Source organism: Larus michahellis, chromosome 2 (genome assembly GCF_964199755.1).
Source record: "Larus michahellis chromosome 2, bLarMic1.1, whole genome shotgun sequence".
NCBI lineage: Eukaryota > Metazoa > Chordata > Aves > Charadriiformes > Laridae > Larus > Larus michahellis.
In genome coordinates this window covers 168860170-168878050 of record NC_133897.1, presented here as the reverse complement: position 1 = coordinate 168878050, position 17881 = coordinate 168860170, and the positions used below count along the sequence as shown (strand labels likewise).

The 17881-nt window shown below is 53.5% G+C and overlaps 2 protein-coding genes across 2 annotated transcripts; one reads left to right on the top strand and one right to left on the bottom strand.

The window, feature by feature from the left end:
- Window positions 1-2364, bottom strand: LOC141738371 (uncharacterized). The gene is made up of 4 exons (XM_074573564.1): window positions 2276-2364; window positions 2058-2144; window positions 545-621; window positions 1-350 (listed from the first exon to the last, which is right to left on the bottom strand). The coding sequence occupies exons 1-4, from the start codon at window positions 2362-2364 to the stop codon at window positions 1-3; spliced, it is 603 nt and encodes a 200-aa protein (XP_074429665.1).
- Window positions 2365-9914: 7550 nt separating this feature from the next.
- Window positions 9915-10229, top strand: LOC141738741 (feather keratin-like). Its single transcript, XM_074574623.1, has one exon. It carries the CDS (start codon window positions 9915-9917, stop codon window positions 10227-10229), a length of 315 nt encoding a protein of 104 aa, XP_074430724.1.
- Window positions 10230-17881: the final 7652 nt, after the last annotated feature.

The window sequence follows — 17881 nt, the reverse complement described above, 5'->3', positions numbered from 1 at the left end:
TTAGCAGGGGTAGCAGCCTCTTCTGCCACCGTAGCAGCCAAGGCCTCCCAAGCCATAGCCGTAGCCGAAGCCGAAACCGCCAGAGGAGATGGGCACTCCCTGGGCGCTGAGTTCATTGCCCACGGCAGCGGATGCAGAGGATCCGACAAAGGTGCTCTGAGGGAAGGAGGTGAGGATGGGTCCTGGCAGGGTGACCTGCACGGCGGGAGGCTGGATGACGACGCGGGAGGCCTCGCACTGCCTGACGCAGGGCTCGTTGCAGCTGTTAGCCAGCGGGGTGGGTCCGCAGGGTCCGCAGAGGTCATTGCAGGCCATGTCTGTGGTGTGGAGGATGCCTGGAAGAGAGGGTGCTGAGAAAGGTGAGGGTCATGGGCATGTGAGGGTCAGTGTTGGAAGAGGACGAGGGAGTGTGGAGGGCTGGTGTGGGGCTGTGGGGAGCGTGACAGAGTGGAGGCGTGAGGGCTGCTGAGGCTGTGGGCACAGCATGGTGGAGGAGAGGGGCCAGGTGGGTGAGGAGAAGGAGGGTCAGGGGGTTGAGGCTCACCTTGTTGAGGGTGGAGGAGAAGGCGTGAGGAGAAGTGTGTGAGGGAGAGAGGCACTGGGCCGGCTTTTATGCTGGTCCTGGAGGGGCGGGACAGGCTTGGTGCATGACTTTTTTTTCACCAAGCAGCTCTTGCATGGTACAGGCACTCAAGTAATGACATGGGGTGTGTCTTCCTTCCCACAACAGTCCCTTTTCATGTCATCCTCTTGAGGTCGTCTCCATTTGGCCCTGGCAGCAGCTTCTAAGTGAGTGTAGGTAGTTGGGAGGGTTTGGATGGATGCTGTGTCACGGAATTCAGCAGACGCCACCAAAGCATAGAGAGGTCGGGTGTCTTCAGTGAGGTCATCCCACGGCAGTCCTGTGGTGTGGTTTGTGGTTGCGTTTTGAAGAGGGGGCCTCATTTTCTTGCAGCCCTGCCAGGGTGGTTGAAACTTTGATGGTGTTGCAGGCGTGAGGTGCTGCCCCTTCCATGGCATTCGCTCCCTCCCTGCGCTGCTGCCAGCTCACTCAGCCTGTCTTTAGGCCTGGCCTTTCTCCCTGCATGTGTTCTGTGGGTGTCTTAGTGCTTCTCTTGTTTGAGGGCTTGGTACAAAAGCGTTTTACAAAGCATGAGGGAAAGGCCGTGGATGTTGGTAACCTGGGCTTTAGAAAAGTCTTTCATGCCATTTCCCACAGCATTCTGCTGGAGAAACTGCCGGCTTATGCCTCGGATCGGGGTCCAGAAAACCAAATCTTCATGAGGCGTCCTGTTTTCTTGGGAATAGAAACCTCATAACACCAAACGTCCACCTGTTCTTTCTTCTTCCCCAGCATTTTATACTGAGCATGATGTCATATGGCATGGACTATCCTTTTGGTCAGCTAGGGTCAGCTGTATGGGCCATGTCACCTCCAAAGTTCTTGCGCACTGCCAGCCTACTTGCTGGTTGGGCGGTATGAGGAGCAGAAAAAGCCTTGAGTACTTACAACAACCAAAACCTCTAATGGGCTGTTGACAGCATTCTCACCCCAAATGCAAGGGAGTCGGACTCTTCCCATGGGCACCCACGGCCAGGGAATGTGTTAATGGAGAAAGATGAAAAGTTGTGCCATTTCCTTGGAAGAGGAGGCAAGCCTTTTTCAGCATGAGGCTGGTCAAGCAGTGGGAAAAAGATTGCACTGGGAGGTGTTGGAGTCTCCATCCTTGGAGATAGTGAAAACCTGACTGGATGTGGTCCTGTAGAGCCTGCTGGAGGCGACCCCTTTGAGAAGTTTGGGTTGAAGTAGATGATGTCCAGAGGTTCCTTATGCAGTCGATGATTCTGTTTGCTGTGATTCTGCCTGCTGTGCTGGCCAAGGGGTGGTGCTGGGGGAGAGAGTTAGTGAAGCGTGTGCTGCCATGGGGAGCCTTTGTCAGAATGGTGGTTCAAAGTGCCTTAGTATTGCAAAGGCTTTGTTTGGTCAAGTGGAGGGCTTGTGTCAGGTTCTGGAAGCCCCCCTGTGCTGCCCTGTGCTGCTGTTCTTGGGGACATACTTCCTAAGAGGGGTCCTGTAGCCCTTTTCGCACTCACGCCAGTTGCCTCCCGAGCCCTGGCTTTGTGTTGCATGAGGTTGGAAGAGCCTTGGGAAAAGAAAGGAAGTGGAGGCATCTCATGCTGGGATGCAGAACTTTAACGAGTTTATTGCCAAAAGACCTGCTCCAGCACTGGTTTCTCTCCATGGGATCAAAGCCTCCTTTGGGAATCCACCTGCTTCGGCGGGGGTTCCTCCACAGGCTCTAGGTAGATATCTGCTCCACCATTGACCGCCATGGGCTGCATATCTACAACATGCTTGACCATGGTCTTCAAAACGAGATGCAGGGAAATCTCTGCTCCAGTGCCTGGAGCACCTCCTCCCACTACGTCTTCACTGACCTTGGGGCAGCGCCGAATGCCTGGCACCCCTCCAAAGCCCAGGCCAGCCTGTCAAGCCAGCCCCCTATTCACAACGCAACCACAAACCACACCACACAACTGACACAAAATGACCTCACTTATGACACACCACCTCTGGTATGCTTTGGCCATGTCTCCTGAATACCCTGAAACGCTGCATGCATGCACATCCCTCAAACTACTTACTCTAACTTAAAAGCTGCCACTAGGGTGAGATGGACATGAGGAGAAGATGAAAAGGGGCTGTTATGGTAAGGAAAACGCAACGCACATCATTCCTTGAGTGGCTGCAGCACGGAATGACTCATTGCTGAAAAACACCGTCATGCGCCAAGCCTGTCCCGCCCCTCCACGACCAGCATAAAAGCAGGACCAGCGCCTCTCTCCCTCACACACTTCTCCTCACGCCTTATCCTCCACCCTCGACAAGGTGAGTCTCAACCCCATGACCCTCCTTCTTCTCAACCACCTGGCCCCTCTCCTCCACCACGCTCTGCCCACAGCCTCAACAGCCCTCACGCCTCCCCACTGCCACGCTCCCCACAGCACCACAACAGCCCTCCACACTCCCTCGCCCTCCTCCAACACCGATCCTCACACCCCCACCACCCTCACCTTTCTCAACACCCTCTCTTCCAGGGAAACTCCACACCACACACATGGCCTGCAACAACCTCTGCAGCCCCTGCGGACCCACCCCGCTGGCTAACAGCTGCAACGAGCCCTGCGTCAGGCAGTGCGAGGCCTCCCGCGTCGTCATCCAGCCTTCCACCGTGCAGGTCACCCTGCCAGGACCCATTCTCAGCTCCTTCCCCCAGAGCACCTTTGTCGGATCCTCCGCATCCGCTGCCGTGGGCAATGAACTCAGCGCCCAGGGAGTGCCCATCTCCTCCGGCGGCTTCGGCTTCGGCTACGGCTACGGCTTGGGAGGCCTTGGCTGCTACGGTGGCAGAAGAGGCTGCTACCCCTGCTAAGGGCCATCGCCACCACCCCTCGTAGCTGATCTCTCTCTTGCAGGGGACTTTGGTTGATGGTTGCCCTACTAATACCTCAGACCATCTCCCTTCCCCGTAGCACCTCTGCCTTTGCAATCTTTTCCCTCAATAAAGTTCTCTTGCATCTCAGCCTCAAACGCCTCCACTTCCTTTCCTCTCACAAGGCTCTTTCAACCTCACCCAACACAAGGCCAGGGCTACAGAGACCATCGGGGTGGGTGGAAAAGGGCTAGAAGACCTCTCGTAGGAACTATGGCCCCAGCAACAACAACAGCACAGGGCAGCACGGCGAAGCTCCCAGAACCTTACACAAGCCCTTCACTTGCCCAAACAAAGTCTTGCACATAATAATCACAGAATCACAGAATCTTACTGGTTGGAAGGGACCTCTGAGATCATCGAGTCCAACCACACAAAAAAAAAAAAAAAAAAGCACCCACCTACTAAACTCCACACCCACAACCCCACACACAACATCCCACCACAAACCAATAATCTTGGGCACTAGAGCATGCCCTGAAGAGCCATGTCTACACATTTCTTAAATACCTCCAGGGATGGTGACTCCACCACCTCCCTGGGCAGGCTGTTCCAGTGCCTGACCACTCTTTCAGTAAAGTAATTCTTCCTAATATCTAATCTAAATCTCCCTTGCCGCAGCTTCATACCATTTCCTCTGGTCCTGTCGCTATTCCCTTGGGAGAAGAGGCCAACTCCTGCCTCTCTACAGTTTCCTTTCAGGTAGCTGTAGAGGGCAATGAGGTCTCCCCTCAGCCTCCTCTTCTCCAAACTAAACATGCCCAGCTCCCTCAGCCTCTCCTCACAGGACTTGTTCTCCAGACCCCTCACCAGCTTGGTGACTCTCCTCTGGACACACTCCAGCACTTCAATGTCTTTCCTGTAGTGAGGGGCCCAAAACTGAACACAGTACTCGAGGTGAGGCCTCACCAGTGCCGAGTACAGAGGCACGATGACTTCCCTACTCCTGCTGGCCACGCTATTCCTGATACAAGCCAGGATGCCATTGGCCCTCTTGGCCACCTGGCCACACTGCTGGCTCATGTTAAGCCGGCTGTCCACTAACACTCCCAGGTCCTTTTCTGCCGGGCAGCTTTCCAGCCACTCTTCCCCAAGCCTGTAGCGTTGCCCAGGGTTGTTGTGACCAAAATGCAGGACCCGGCACCTGGCCTTAGTAAACCTCATCCCATTGGCCTTGGCCCATTGATCCAACCTGTCTAGATCCCTCTGTAAAGCCTTCCGACCCTCAAGCAGATCAACACTCCCACCTAGTTTGGTGTCATCCGCAAACTTACTGAGGGTGCATTCAATCCCCTTGTCTAGATCATCAATAAAGATATTGAACAAGACTGGCCCCAAGACTGAGCCCTGAGGGACACCACTGATGACCGGCCGCCAACCAGATTTTGCTCCATTAAGCACAACTCTCTGGGCACGGCCATCCAGCCAGTTTTTTATCCAGCGGAGGGTACACTTGTCTATGCCATGATTCTCCAGTTTCTCCAGGAGAATGCCGTGGGGGACGGTGTCGAAGGCCTTACCAAAGTCCAGGTAGACAACATCCACAGCCTTGCCCTCATCGAGAAAGCGGGTCACATGGTCATAGAAAGAGATCAAGTTGGTCAGGCAGGACCTCCCTTTCCTAAACCCATGCTGGCTGGCCCTGATCCCTTGGCTGCCCTGCACTTGCCTTGAGAGCTCACTCAAGATGATCCTCTCCATGATCTTTCCCGCTACAGAGGTCAGGCTGACAGGCCTGTAGTTTCCGGGATCCTCCTTCCGGCCCTTCTTGCAGATGGGCGTCACATTGGCCACCCTCCAGTCATCTGGCACCTCTCCTGTTGACCAGGATTGTTGATAGATAATGGAGAGAGGCTTGGTGAGCTCTCCTGCCAGCTCCCTGAGAACTTTTGGGTGAATCCCGCCCGGCCCCATAGACTTATGCATGTCCAGGTGCAAAAGCAAATCATTAACTACTTCCTCCTGGATTACAGGGGAGTTGTCCTGTTCTCCGTTCTTATCTTCCAGCCCAAGAAGCTGAACACCCTGGGGGTAGCTGGTCTGACTATTAAAGACAGAGGCAAAGAAGGCATTAAGTATCTCAGCCTTCTCCTCGTCCTTGGTTGCAAGGTTTCCCCCCGCATCCAGTAAGGGATGGACATTCTCTGTCACTCTCTTTTTGTTGATGTATTTATAGAAACTTCTTTTGTTGTCCCTTATGTTAATTGCCAGGTTGAGTTCCAGCTGGGCTTTTGCCTTCCTGATTTTTTCTCTGTATGACCTAACACGATCTCTGTACTCCTCCTGAGTTGCCTGTCCCCTCTTCCAAAGGTGGTAAACCTTCCTTTTTTCCTTAAGTCCCATCAAGAGCTCTTTGTTCATCCAGGCCGGCCATTTTCCCCGCCCTTTAATTGTGCGCCTCATGGGGACAGCCTGCTCCTGGGCCTTTAGGATTTCCCTCTTAAAGAGCATCCAGCCTTCCTGGGCTCCTTTGTCTCTCAGGACTACCTCCCACGGGACTCTCCCAACCAGGGTTCTGAGCAGGCTAAAGTCTGCCCACCGGAAGTCCAAGATGGAGGTTTTGTTAACCCCCTTCCTTACCTCACTATGGATGGAAAACTTAACCATTTCATGGTCACTAAGCCCAAGACGGCCTCCGACCTCCACGTCCCCCACTAGCCCTTCTTTGTTTGTGAACAGTAGGTCTAGCAAGGCACCTCCCCTGGTAGGCTCACCTACCATTTGTGTCAGGAAGTTATCCTCCATACACTCGAGGAACCTCCTAGCCTGCCTGCTCTCTGCTGTGTTATATTTCCAGCAGATGTCTGGTAAGTTGAAGTCCCCAACTAGAACAAGGGCTGGCGTTTGCGAGACTGCAGCCAGCCGCTTATAGAATACCTCATCAACCTGCTCATCCTGGTTGGGTGGTCTATAGCAGACTCCCAGCACAAAATCACCTTTGTTAGCCTTCCCTTTCACCCTTACCCATAAACACTCAACTTCTTCATCACTGGAGTCTATCTCTATAGAGTCAAACAACTCCCTAATGTACAGAGCCACACACCCCTCCCTCCTTCCTTGCCTATTCCTTCTGAAGAACTTATAGCCACTCATTGCAGCATTCCAGTCATGACCATCATCCCACCACGTTTCCGTGATGGTGACTATGTCGCAGTTGTCCTGCTGCACAATGGCGTATAGCTCATCCTGTTTGTTGCCCATGCTACGTGCATTAGCGTAGATGCACTTGACCTGGGCTACTGATTTCACCCCCATCTTTGGCCCTTGACACTCCGGTTCATTACCAGCAGGCCTGGTTTTATCCCCTTCCCCCTTAACTTTCGGCTTAAAGCTCTGTCCATGAGCTTTGTTAACTCTTAGCCTAGTACCCTTTTCCCCTTCTAGGAAAGGGTTTTCCCAATGTTCTCTAGCAGTAATTTCTAAACATCTATCACCTTTCTCTGATGAAATGTCAGAGTGGGAGTCCTCACTAATGTGGTCTCCTTCAAAGCATGGCATGCTTTCCTAAGGTTTAATCTTGACAGGCCCAGTTATCTCCCCTTCCCCCCTCATAGCTAGTTTAAAGACCGGTCAATGAGCCCTGCTAACTCCTGCCCCAAAATTCTTTTCCCCCTCTGCACTTCGAACCAACCTTCTGGCACAAGCTCCCCATGGCAGCACACACTTCACCAACTCTCTTCCCCAATACGACCCCCTGGCCACCACAACAGGTAGAATCACAACAAACTGAATCTTTGCATGAGGATCTGGACACCATCTACTTCCACCCAGTCTGCCCACACGGGCTCAGCTGGAGCACCTTGTTCAGCACCATGTCCAGTCAGGTGTTCAGTATCTCCAAGCATGCAGTCTCCAACACTCCTCTGAAGAAATGGTTCCCCTTCTTAACCACCTTCACACTGAAAAAGCCTTGCCTTCTCTTCCAAAGAAATGGCATGTCTTTTCATCTTTCTCCGTTCACACTTGCCCTGGCCATGGGCACCCTGAGAAGAGTCTCACTCCCCTGTCCTCATTCCCTCTTCTCATCGGTTCACCTGGGATACAGTTGACTTTCTCACTAGTAGCTGGTAGAGTGCTCTGTTTTGCATTTGGAATGAGAATGCCGTTGACAGCCCACTACTGTTTTCAGTTCTCGCTAAGCACTCAAGGCCTTTTTTGCTCCTCGCACCGCCCCACCAGCAAGTATGCTCGGAGTGCACAAAATGCTGAGAGGAGACACGGCCGGGACAGTTGACCAGAACTCACCAAAGGGAGAGTGCATGCCGTAGTGACGTTATGCTCAATTCATAATGCTGGGGGAAGAAGAAAGGAGGAGGGGGCACTTTGGGAGTTATGACATTTGTCATTCCAAGAAAACATCACGCATGATGAAGCCCTGCTTTCCTGCAGACGGCTGAATTCCTGCCTGCCCATGGGAGGTAGTGAAGCAATTCCTTGGTTTGCTTTGTTTGCATGCACAGCTTTTGCTTTACTTATACCGCTCTTTTTCTCAACGCACACATTTTTTCTCTTTTCCTCTTCTGATTCGCTTCCCTATGCCACCGTGGTGGAAATGAGCGAGTGGCTGTGTGGTCCTACTTGCCAGCTGGAGTTCATCTCCCATACATGCCATTCAGGATTCAGAGACATCGATGACACCTCCCCTTCAGGTCCTTGCCTCCTGGTTGATAAACCTCCCAGCTCGCTCAGCTTCTCCTCGGAGGAAGGGTGCTCCAGTCCCTTCAGCGCCTTTGTGGCTGTGCACTTGACTTGCTCCGCTATGTCCATGGCCTTCATAAACTCATAGAATCACTGGGGTTTGGAAAGACCCTTGAGATCATTGAATCCCACCCTTAATCTAACCCTACCAAGTCTACCACTAAAGTGTCCCTAAGTGCCAAGCCTACTGTCTTCTACAGACCTCCAGTGATGGTGAGTCAACCATTTCCTTGGCCAGCCTCTTCCAGTGCTTGACAAGCGCTAGCGTTGCAAGGAATTGTTGTGACCCAAGTGCAGGACCCAGCACTCAGCCTTGTTGAACTTCATAACATTGGCCTCGGCCACTTGATCCAGCCTGTCCACATCCCTCTGTAGAACCATCCACCCTCAGGCACATCAACAAACCCACCCAATATGGGTCACCAGCGAACTTAATGAGGGTGCACTCGATCCCGTCGTCCACATCGTTGATAAAGATATTAAACAGAAGTGGCCCCAATACTCAGCCTTGAGGAACACATCTTCTGACCAGCCACCACACTGAATTTAACTCCATTCGCCACAACTCTTTGGGCATGGCCACCCAAACGGTTTTTTAGGCAGTCAAGAGTATGCCCATCAGAGCCATGAGCAGGCACTTTCTGCAGCAGAATAATGTGAGAAACAGTGTCAAAGGCTTTAGTAAAGTCAGGCTTAACAACATCCACAGCCCTGCCCTCATCCACCCGCTAAGCGGCTCTCCTTGTCAAAGGACGAGATCAGGTTAGGCCAGCAGGACTCTTCATAAAGCCACGCTGACTGGGCCTCATCACCTGGGTGTCCTGTATGTGCCATGTGATGGTACTCAATATGACCAGCTCCATAACATTTCAAAGAACCAAGGTGAAGCAAAGAGGCCTTTCTCTCTTATACTTACCAACAAGAGGGGCACCAAGGCACCCACAAAACACACCCAACGGGAAAAGCCAGCCTCAAAGACAGCTGTAGTCAGCTGGGATCAAGGCCGGGATGGAGCAAATGCAGGGGAAGGGGCAGCACCTCATGACTGCCACACCATCAAAGTGCACAACAGACAGGGCTGCGAGGAAACGGGGGCCCCTCTTCGCAACACACCCACAAACCACACCACACCAGTGCCACGGCATGACCTCACTGAAAACACCCCACCTCTCCTATGCTTTAGTCCCGTCTTCTGTTCGACCTCACAAGCGACAACAAAACCAAGTCTTTGGCCTCTAATATTGGAACTTGAAAGCTGCCGGCGGTGCCAACTGGACACGTCCTCAAGTGGAGGACACGAAAAGGGAGTGATGTGGGAAGGAAATGACACCCCACCTCATTACTCGCCAGGCTGTGGCATGCAAGAGCTGCTTCCTGCAGAAAACCATCATGCGCAAAGCCTGTCCCACCCCTCCACGACCAGCATAAAAGCCGGCCCAGCGCCTCTCTCCCTCACATACTTCTCCTCACGCCTTCTCCTCCACCCTCAACAAGGTGAGCCTCAACCCCCTGACCCTCCTTCTCCTCACCCACCTGGCCCCTCTCCTCCACCACGCTCTGCCCACAGCCCCAACAGCCCTCATTCCTCCCCACCACCACACTCGCCACAACCCCACACCAGCCTCCACACTCCCTCGCCCTCCTCCAACATCGACTCTCACACCCCCACCACCCTCACCTTTCTCAACACCCTCTCTTCCAGGGAAACTCCACACCACACACATGGCCTGCAACGACCTCTGCAGCCCCTGCGGACCCACCCCGCTGGCTAACAGCTGCAACGAGCCCTGCGTCAGGCAGTGCGAGGCCTCCCGCGTCGTCATCCAGCCACCCACTGTGGTGGTCACCCTGCCAGGACCCATCCTCAGCTCCTTCCCCCAGAGCACCTTTGTCGGATCCTCTGCATCCGCTGCCGTGGGCAACGAACTCAGCGCCCAGGGAGTGCCCGTCTCCTCCGGCGGCTTCGGCTATGGCTACGGCTTTGGCTTGGGAGGCCTTGGCTGCTACAGTGGCAGAAGAGGCTGCTACCCCTGCTAAGGGCCATCGCCACCACCCCTGACACCAACCATGGCAAACTTGAACCAACAGCATGGACGGAGGACACACCTCCGGGCCCTTCCTAGCACACAGACCTGCTGGCCACGGATCATGCTCTCAAGGCACCAAGGAAACAGGGAAAGGCCAGCACCAACTGCCTGGAACCACAGCCCATGCACTTCCTCCTCTTCTCCCACTTCCTTCTTTGCATCTCCCCTTCTTCTCTGTCCACTACTCTCCGCTGAAACCACTCACGGACAAGCCAAAGCCCGCCAATGATCTCCACTATGCCACTCCCACTGCGGGCCAAGAAGACCTCGGTGCTTCGGCAAGATCTACTGCACTCAAGGGACTTCGCCTGATGCTTGCCCTACTAACACCTCAGACCATCTCCCTTCCCCTTAGCACCTCTGCCTTTGCAATCTTCTCCCTCAATAAAGTTCTCTTGCATCGCAGCCTAAGACGCCTCCACTTCCTTTCTTCTCACAAGGTTCTTCCAACCTCACCCAACACAAGGCCAGGGCTACAGAGACCATTAGGGTGCCTGGAAAAGGGCTACAGGATCTCTCTTAGGAAGTATGTCCCCAGCAAATAAAAACAGCACAGGGCAGAACAGGGGAGCTTCCAGAACCTGACGCAAGACCTTCACTTGACCAAACAAAGCTTGGACATGTTAATGCACTTCTACCCAAGACTCTCACACAAGCTCCCCATGGCAGCGTGCACTTCACAGAATCACAGAATCACAGAAACTTCAGAGTTGGAAGGGACCTCTAGAGATCATCTAGTCCAACTCCCCTGCTAAAGCAGGATTGCCTAGAGCACATTACTCAGGACTGCATCCAGGCGAGTCTTGAAAATCTCCAGAGAAGGGGACTCCACACCCTCCCTGGGCAGCCTGTTCCAGTGCTCTGTCACCCTCACTGTAAAGAAGGTTTTCCCTGTATTTGAATGGAACTTCCTATGTTCTAACTTGTGCCCGTTGCCCCTCGTCCTGTCACTGGGAACCAATGAAAAGAGTCTGGCACCATCCTCCTTCAACCCACCCTTTAGATACTTATATGCCATAATAAGGTCTTCCCTCGGCCTTCTCTTCTCCAGGCTAAAGAGTCCCAGCTCTCTCAGCCTTTCCTCGTAAGGGAGATGCTCCAGTCCCTCAATCATCTTAGTTGCCCTACGCTCGACCCGCTCCAGTACTTCCCTGTCTCTCTTGAACTGGGGAGCCCAAAACTGGATGCAGTATTCCAGTTGTGGCCTCAGCAGCACAGAGTAGAGGGGGAGAATGACCTCCTTTGACCTACTGGCCACACTCTTCCCTATGCAGCCCAGGATTCCCTTGGCCTTTTTGGCAACAAGGGCACATTGTTGGCTCATGGATAATTTCTTGTCTACACTTCAACAGCTCTCCTCCCCAGCATGACACCGTGGCCAGCACAGCAGGCAGAATCACAGCAAACACAATCATTGACTGCACAAGAAACCTCTGGAGATCATCTGCTTCAACACAGACTTCTAAAACGGGGTCATCTCGAGGAGGCTCTCCACAACCATGTCAAGTCAGCTTTTCAGTATCTCCAAGGATGGAGTCTCCAAAACCTCCCTGCACTCCCAACTCCACTACTTGACCACCCTCCCACTGAAAAAGCCTTGCCTTCTCTTCCAAGGAAATGGCAGATCTTTTCAGCTCTTGCTCTACCTATTAAACTGTCTTTATCTCAACCCATGTCTCTTTTCACTTTTATACTTCTGATTCTCTTTCCCATCCTGCCATGGCAGGAGTTAGCACGCGGCTGCGGGATCCTAGTTGCTGGCTGGGGTTCTGGAATCATAGAGTGGTTTACATTAGTAGGGACAGAATCCCAGAATCCCAGAATCCCAGAATGACAGGGGTTGGAAGGGACCTCTGGAGATCATCTAGTCCAACCCCCCTGCCAAAGCAGGGTCACTTGTTGACCACCAGCAGGTGGCACAGGAACACATCCAGGTGGGGTTTGAATGTCTCCAGAGACGGAGATGCCACACTGTCTCTGGGCACTCTCTTCCAGTGCTCTGCCACCCTCACAGGCAAGAAGTTCCTCCTCATGTTTAGATGGCACTTCCTATGTTCAAGTTTGTGTATATTACCTGAACCTTAGAGATCATCTAATTCCAACCCCCTGCCATGGGCAGGGACACCGCCCACCAGACCAGGTTGCTCAAAGCCCCACCCAGCCTGGCCTTGAACACCTCCAGGGATGGGGCCTTCCCAGCTGCCCTGTGCAACGTGTTCCAGTGTCTCACCACCCTCAGAGGGAAAAATGTATTTCTCATATCTCATTTCAATCTACCTGCATCCCGTGTGAAGCCATTACCCCTCCTCCTATCACTACGTGCCCTTGTAAAAAGTTCCTCTCCAACTTTCATGGAGGCACCATTCAGACATTGGAAAGCTGCTATAAGGTCTCCCTGGTGTCTTCTCTCCTCCAGGCTGAACAACCCCAACTCTCTCAGCCTGTCCTCACAGCAGAGGGGCTCCAGCCCCCTCATCGTCTTCGTGGCCCTCCTCTGGCCCTCCTCCAACAGGGCCATGTCCTTCTTCTGTTGGGAACTCCACAGATGGACGCAGTACTCCAGGTGGGGTCTCACGAGAGAAGAGCAGAGGGGCAGAGTCACCTCCCTCCACCTGCTGGTCCTGCTTCTTTGGACGCAGCCCATTATGCCGTTGGATTGCTGGCCTTCCAGCGCACACTGCCCGCTCATCTTGAGCTTCTCATCCACCAGCACCCCCAAGTCCCTCTCCTCAGGCCTCTTCTCAAGCCATTCTCTGCCCAACCTGAATTTGGGATTGGGATTGCCGTGACCCACGTGCATGACCTTGCGCTTGGCCTGCTTGAACTTCACGAGGTTTACATGGGCCCTCCTGCCAGGCCTCTCCAGGTCCTTCTGGATGGCATCCCTTCCCTCCAGCATGTCAACCGCACCACACACCTTGGTCTCATCGGCAAACTTGCTGAGGGTGCACTCAGTCATAGAAGCATAGAATTGCTGAGGTTGGAAGGGACCTTTAAGATCATCAAGTCCAACCTTTAACCTACCCTGACAAAAGCCACTTCTAAACCATGTCCCTAAGTGCCCCATCTACCCTTTTTTTAAACACCTCCAGGGATGGTGAATCCACCACCTCCCTGGGCAGCCTATTCCAATGTTTAATAACCCTTTCAGTGAAAAAATGTTTCCTAATATCCAATCTAAACCTCCCCTGACATAACTTGAACCCGTTTCCTCTCGTCCTATCACTTGTCACCAGGGAGAAGAGGTCAGCCCCTATCTCTCTACAACCACCTTTCAGGTAGTTGTCGAGGCTGATAAGGTCTCCCCTCAGCCTCCTCTTCTCCAGGCTAAACAAGCCCAGCTCCCTCAGTCGTTCTTCATAAGGTTTGTCCTCCAGACCCCTCACCAGCTTTGTAGCCCTTCTCTGGACACGCTCCAACACCTCAATGTCCCTCTTGTAGCGAGGGGCCCAAAACTGAACGCAGTACTCGAGGTGGGGCCTCACCAGTGCCGAGTACAGGGGGATGATCACTTCCCTAGTCCAGCTCACCACACTATTCCTGATACAGGCTAGGATGCTGTTGGCCTTCTTGGCCACCTGGCCACACTGCTGGCTCATATTCAGCTGGCTGTCCACCAACACCCCCAGGTCCTTTTCTGCCGGGCTGCTTTCAAGCCACTCTGCCCCAATCCTGTAGCGCTGCATGGGGTTGTTGTGACCCAAGTGCAGGACCCGGCACTTGGCCTTGTTGAACCTCATACCATTGGTCTCAGCCCATCGGTCCAGCCTGTCCAGATCCCTCTGCAGAGCCAACCTACCCTCAAGCAGATCAACACGTCCGCCCAGTTTAGTGTCATCTGCGAACTTACTGAGGGTGCATTCGATCCCTTCATCCAGATCATTGATAAAGATATTAAAGAGAACCGGCCGCAGCACCGAGCCCTGGGGGACACCACATGTGACCGGACACCAACTGGATTGAACTCCATTTACCACCACTCTCTGGGCACGGCCATCCAGACAGTTTTTTACCCAGCAAAGAGTACACCTGTCCAGACCACGAGCAGCCAGTTTCTCCAGGAGAATGCTGTAGGAAACAGTGTCAAGCGCTTTGCAAAAATCCAAGTAGATAACATCCACAGCGTTTCCCTCATCCACTAAGTGGGTCACCTTATCACAGAAGGATATTAGGTTTCATAGGCATCACCTGCCCTTCACAAACCCATGCTGACTGGGCCTGATCACCCTGTTCTCCTGCATGTGCCGTGTAATGGCACTGAGGAGGATCTGTTCCATGACCTTCCCAGGCACCGAGGTCACACTGACCGGCCTGTAGTTCCCCGGATCCTCCTTCCGGCCCTTCTTGTGCATGGGTGTCACATTTGCTAACCTCCAGTCAGCTGGGACCTCCCCGGTCGTCCAGGACAGCTCATAAATGATGCAAAGTGGCCTGGTGAGCACTTCCGCCAGCTCTTTCAATACCCTTGGGTGGATCCCATCTGGCCCCATAGATTTGTGCACCTCCAGGTGCTGAAGCAGGTCCCTCACCGTTTCTCTTTGGATTACAGGGGCTTCATTCTGCTCCCCATCCCTGTCTTCTAGCTCAGGGGTCTGGGTACTCAGGGAACAACTGGTCCTACTGCTGAAGACTGAGGCAAAGTGCCCAGCAGTGTGCCCAGGTGGTCAAGAAGGCCAATAGCATCCTGGCTTGTATCAGGAATAGCGTGGCCAGCAGGAGTAGGGAAGTCATTGTGCCTCTGTACTCGGCACTGGTGAGGCCTCACCTCGAGTACTGTGTTCAGTTTTGGGCCCCTCACTACAGGAAAGACATTGAAGTGCTGGAGCGTGTCCAGAGGAGAAGCACCAAGCTGGTGAGGCGTCTGGAGAACAAGTCCTATGAGGAGAGGCTGAGGGAGCTGGGCATGTTTAGTTTGGAGAAGAGGAGGCTGAGGGGAGACCTCATTGCCCTCTACAGCTACCTGAAAGGAAACTGTAGAGAGGCAGGGGTTGGCCTCTTCTCCCAAGGGAATAGCGACAGGACCAGAGGAAATGGTAGGAAGCTGCGGCAAGGGAGATTTAGATTAGATACTAGGAAGAATTACTTTACTGAAAGAGTGGTCAGGCACTGGAACAGCCTGCCCAGGGAGGTGGTGGAGTCACCATCCCTGGAGGTATTTAAGAAACGTGTAGACATGGCTCTTCAGGGCATGCTCTAGTGCCCAAGATTATTGGTTTGTGGTGGGATGTTGTGTGTGGGGTTGTGGGTGTGGAGTTTAGTAGGTGGGTGCTTTTTTTTTTTTGTGTGGTGTGTTGTGGTTTGGTTTTTTTTTTGTTTTTTTTTTTATGTGGTTGGACTCGATGATCTCAAAAGTCCCTTCCAACCAGTAAGATTCTGTGATTCTTTGATTCTGTGATTCTGTGAAAGACTGCATTAAGTACTTCAGCCTTTTCCTCATCCTTGGTCACTATGTTGCTGGCCCCATCTACTAGAGGACAGAGATAATCCTTAGTCCTCTTCTTATTGCTAATATATTTATAGAAACTACATTTGTTGTCCTTGACAACAGAAGCCAGGTTTGGTTCCAGCTGGGCTTTGGCCCTCCTGACTTTTTCCCTACATAGTTTCACTACCTCTTTGTAGTCCTCTTGAGTGGCCTGCCTTTCCACCCAAAGGCCATAGATCCTCTTTTTTTCCCTAAGTTGCAACACTAGCTCCCTGTTTAGCCAGGCCGGTCTTTTTCCCGACGGCTTCTCTTCTGGCACATGGGGACAGCCTGCTACTGTGCCTTTAAGACTTCCTTCTTGAAAATCATCCAGGCTTCCTGGGCTCCTTTGCCAGGAGCACACAATGCGCAAAGAATGTCCTTTCCTCATCCCACCCCTCCATTATCAGCATAAAGGCCGGCCCAGCGCCTCTCTCCTCACACACTTCTCCTCACGCCTTCTCCTCCACCCTCAACAAGGTGAGTCTCAACCCATGAGCCTCCTTCCCCTCACCCACCTGGCCCCTCTCCTCCACCATGCTCTGCCCACAGCCACAATAGCCCTCACGCCTCTACACTGCCACGCTCCCCACAGCACCACAACAGCCCTCCACACTCCCTCGCCCTCCTCCAACACTGACCCTCACATCCCCACGACCTCCACTTTTCTCAACACCCTCTCTTCCAGGCACCCTCCACACCACACCCATGGCCTGCAACGACCTCTGCGGCCCATGCGGACCCACCCCGCTGGCTAACAGCTGCAACGAGCCCTGTGTCAGGCAGTGTGAGGCCTCCCGTGTCATCATCCAGCCACCCACTGTGGTGGTCACCCTGCCAGGACCCATCCTCAGCTCCTTCCCCCAGAGCACCGCCGTCGGATCCTCTGCATCCGCTGCCGTGGGCAATGAACTCAGCACCCAGGGAGTGCCCGTCTCCTCCGGCGGCTTCGGCTTCGGCCTCGGCTACGGCTATGGCTTGGGAGGCCTGGGCTGCTACGGTGGCAGAAGAGGCTGCTACCCCTGCTAAGGGCCCTCACCACCACCCCTGACAACAACCACCCACACCATGGAAGCCACGGCATGGATTGAGGAGGCAACTCAGGGCTGTTCTGGCACATGGCTTCACCATCCACAGCTCCTCCTCTCAAGGCACCAAGCAAGGAAGCAGGGAAGGGGACAGCCCAGACTGTCTGCAACCATGGCCCATGTACCTCCTCCTCTTCTAACACTTCCTTCTTTCCATCGCCCCTTCTGCTCTCTGATTCAAGCACTTGCTGAAGAGTCAAATACCACACGGGACCTCCAGGGTGCCGCTCCTACTGCAGGCCAGGAAGACCTTGATGCTTTGGCAAGACCTAGCTCACACAGGGGACCTTGGATGATGGTCACCCTACCTGCAACTCAGATGGTCTCTCTCTCTGACTTAGCGCTTCCAACTTTGAGTTTCTTTCTTCCCTCAATAAAGTTCTTCTGCATCCCAGCCTAAGACGCCTCCTCTTCCTTTCTTCTCACAAGGTTCTTCCAACCTCACCCAACACGAAGGCAGGGCTACAGTGCCCATTGGGGTGGGTGCAAGAGGGCCACCGGACCGGTCTTAGGAACTATGGCCCCAGCAACAGCAACTGCACAACAGAGGGGGCTTCCAGAACCTCACACAAGCCCTTCACTTAACAAAAGAAAGCCTTGGACAACCTCACGCACTTCTACTCATGCCTCCAATGAAAGCTCCTCATGGCAGCACGCACTTCACCAGCTCTCTTCCCCAGCATGACCCTCTGGCCAACACAGCAGGCAGAGTCACAGAAAACAGAATCCTTGACTGCACAAGGAACCTCTGGAGATAACCTCATTACACCTGACCTTCTCAAACGTGGTCAGATTGAGCACGCTGTTCAGCACCAGATCCAGTCAGCTTTTCAGTTTCTACATGATGGAGTCTCCAACACCTCTCTGCGCAACCGCTTCCACTCTTGGACCACCCTCCCACGGAAAAAGCCTTGCCTTCTCTTCCAAGGAAATGGCACGTCTTTTCAGCTTTCTCCATTCACCCTTGCCCTGTCTGACTCCCCTCTCCTCATTCCCTCCTGACATGGCTGCAGCTGGGATAGAGTTGACTTGCTCAGCAGCTGGTAGAGT

Bases quoted from the DNA above. Each gene is read 5' to 3' on its own strand.
- LOC141738741 (XM_074574623.1), top strand. From the start codon at position 9,915: ATGGCCTGCAACGACCTCTGCAGCCCCTGCGGACCCACCCCGCTGGCT.
- LOC141738371 (XM_074573564.1), bottom strand. From the start codon at position 2,364: ATGGTCAAGCATGTTGTAGATATGCAGCCCATGGCGGTCAATGGTGGA. The intron at 622-2,057 runs GTATGTCCCCAA...CCGCCCCTCCAG, and splicing joins TACAGGACCCCTCTTAGGAA to GACCAGCATAAAAGCCGGCC. The intron at 351-544 runs GTGAGCCTCAAC...CACCTTTCTCAG, and splicing joins TCTCCTCCACCCTCAACAAG to CACCCTCTCTTCCAGGCATC.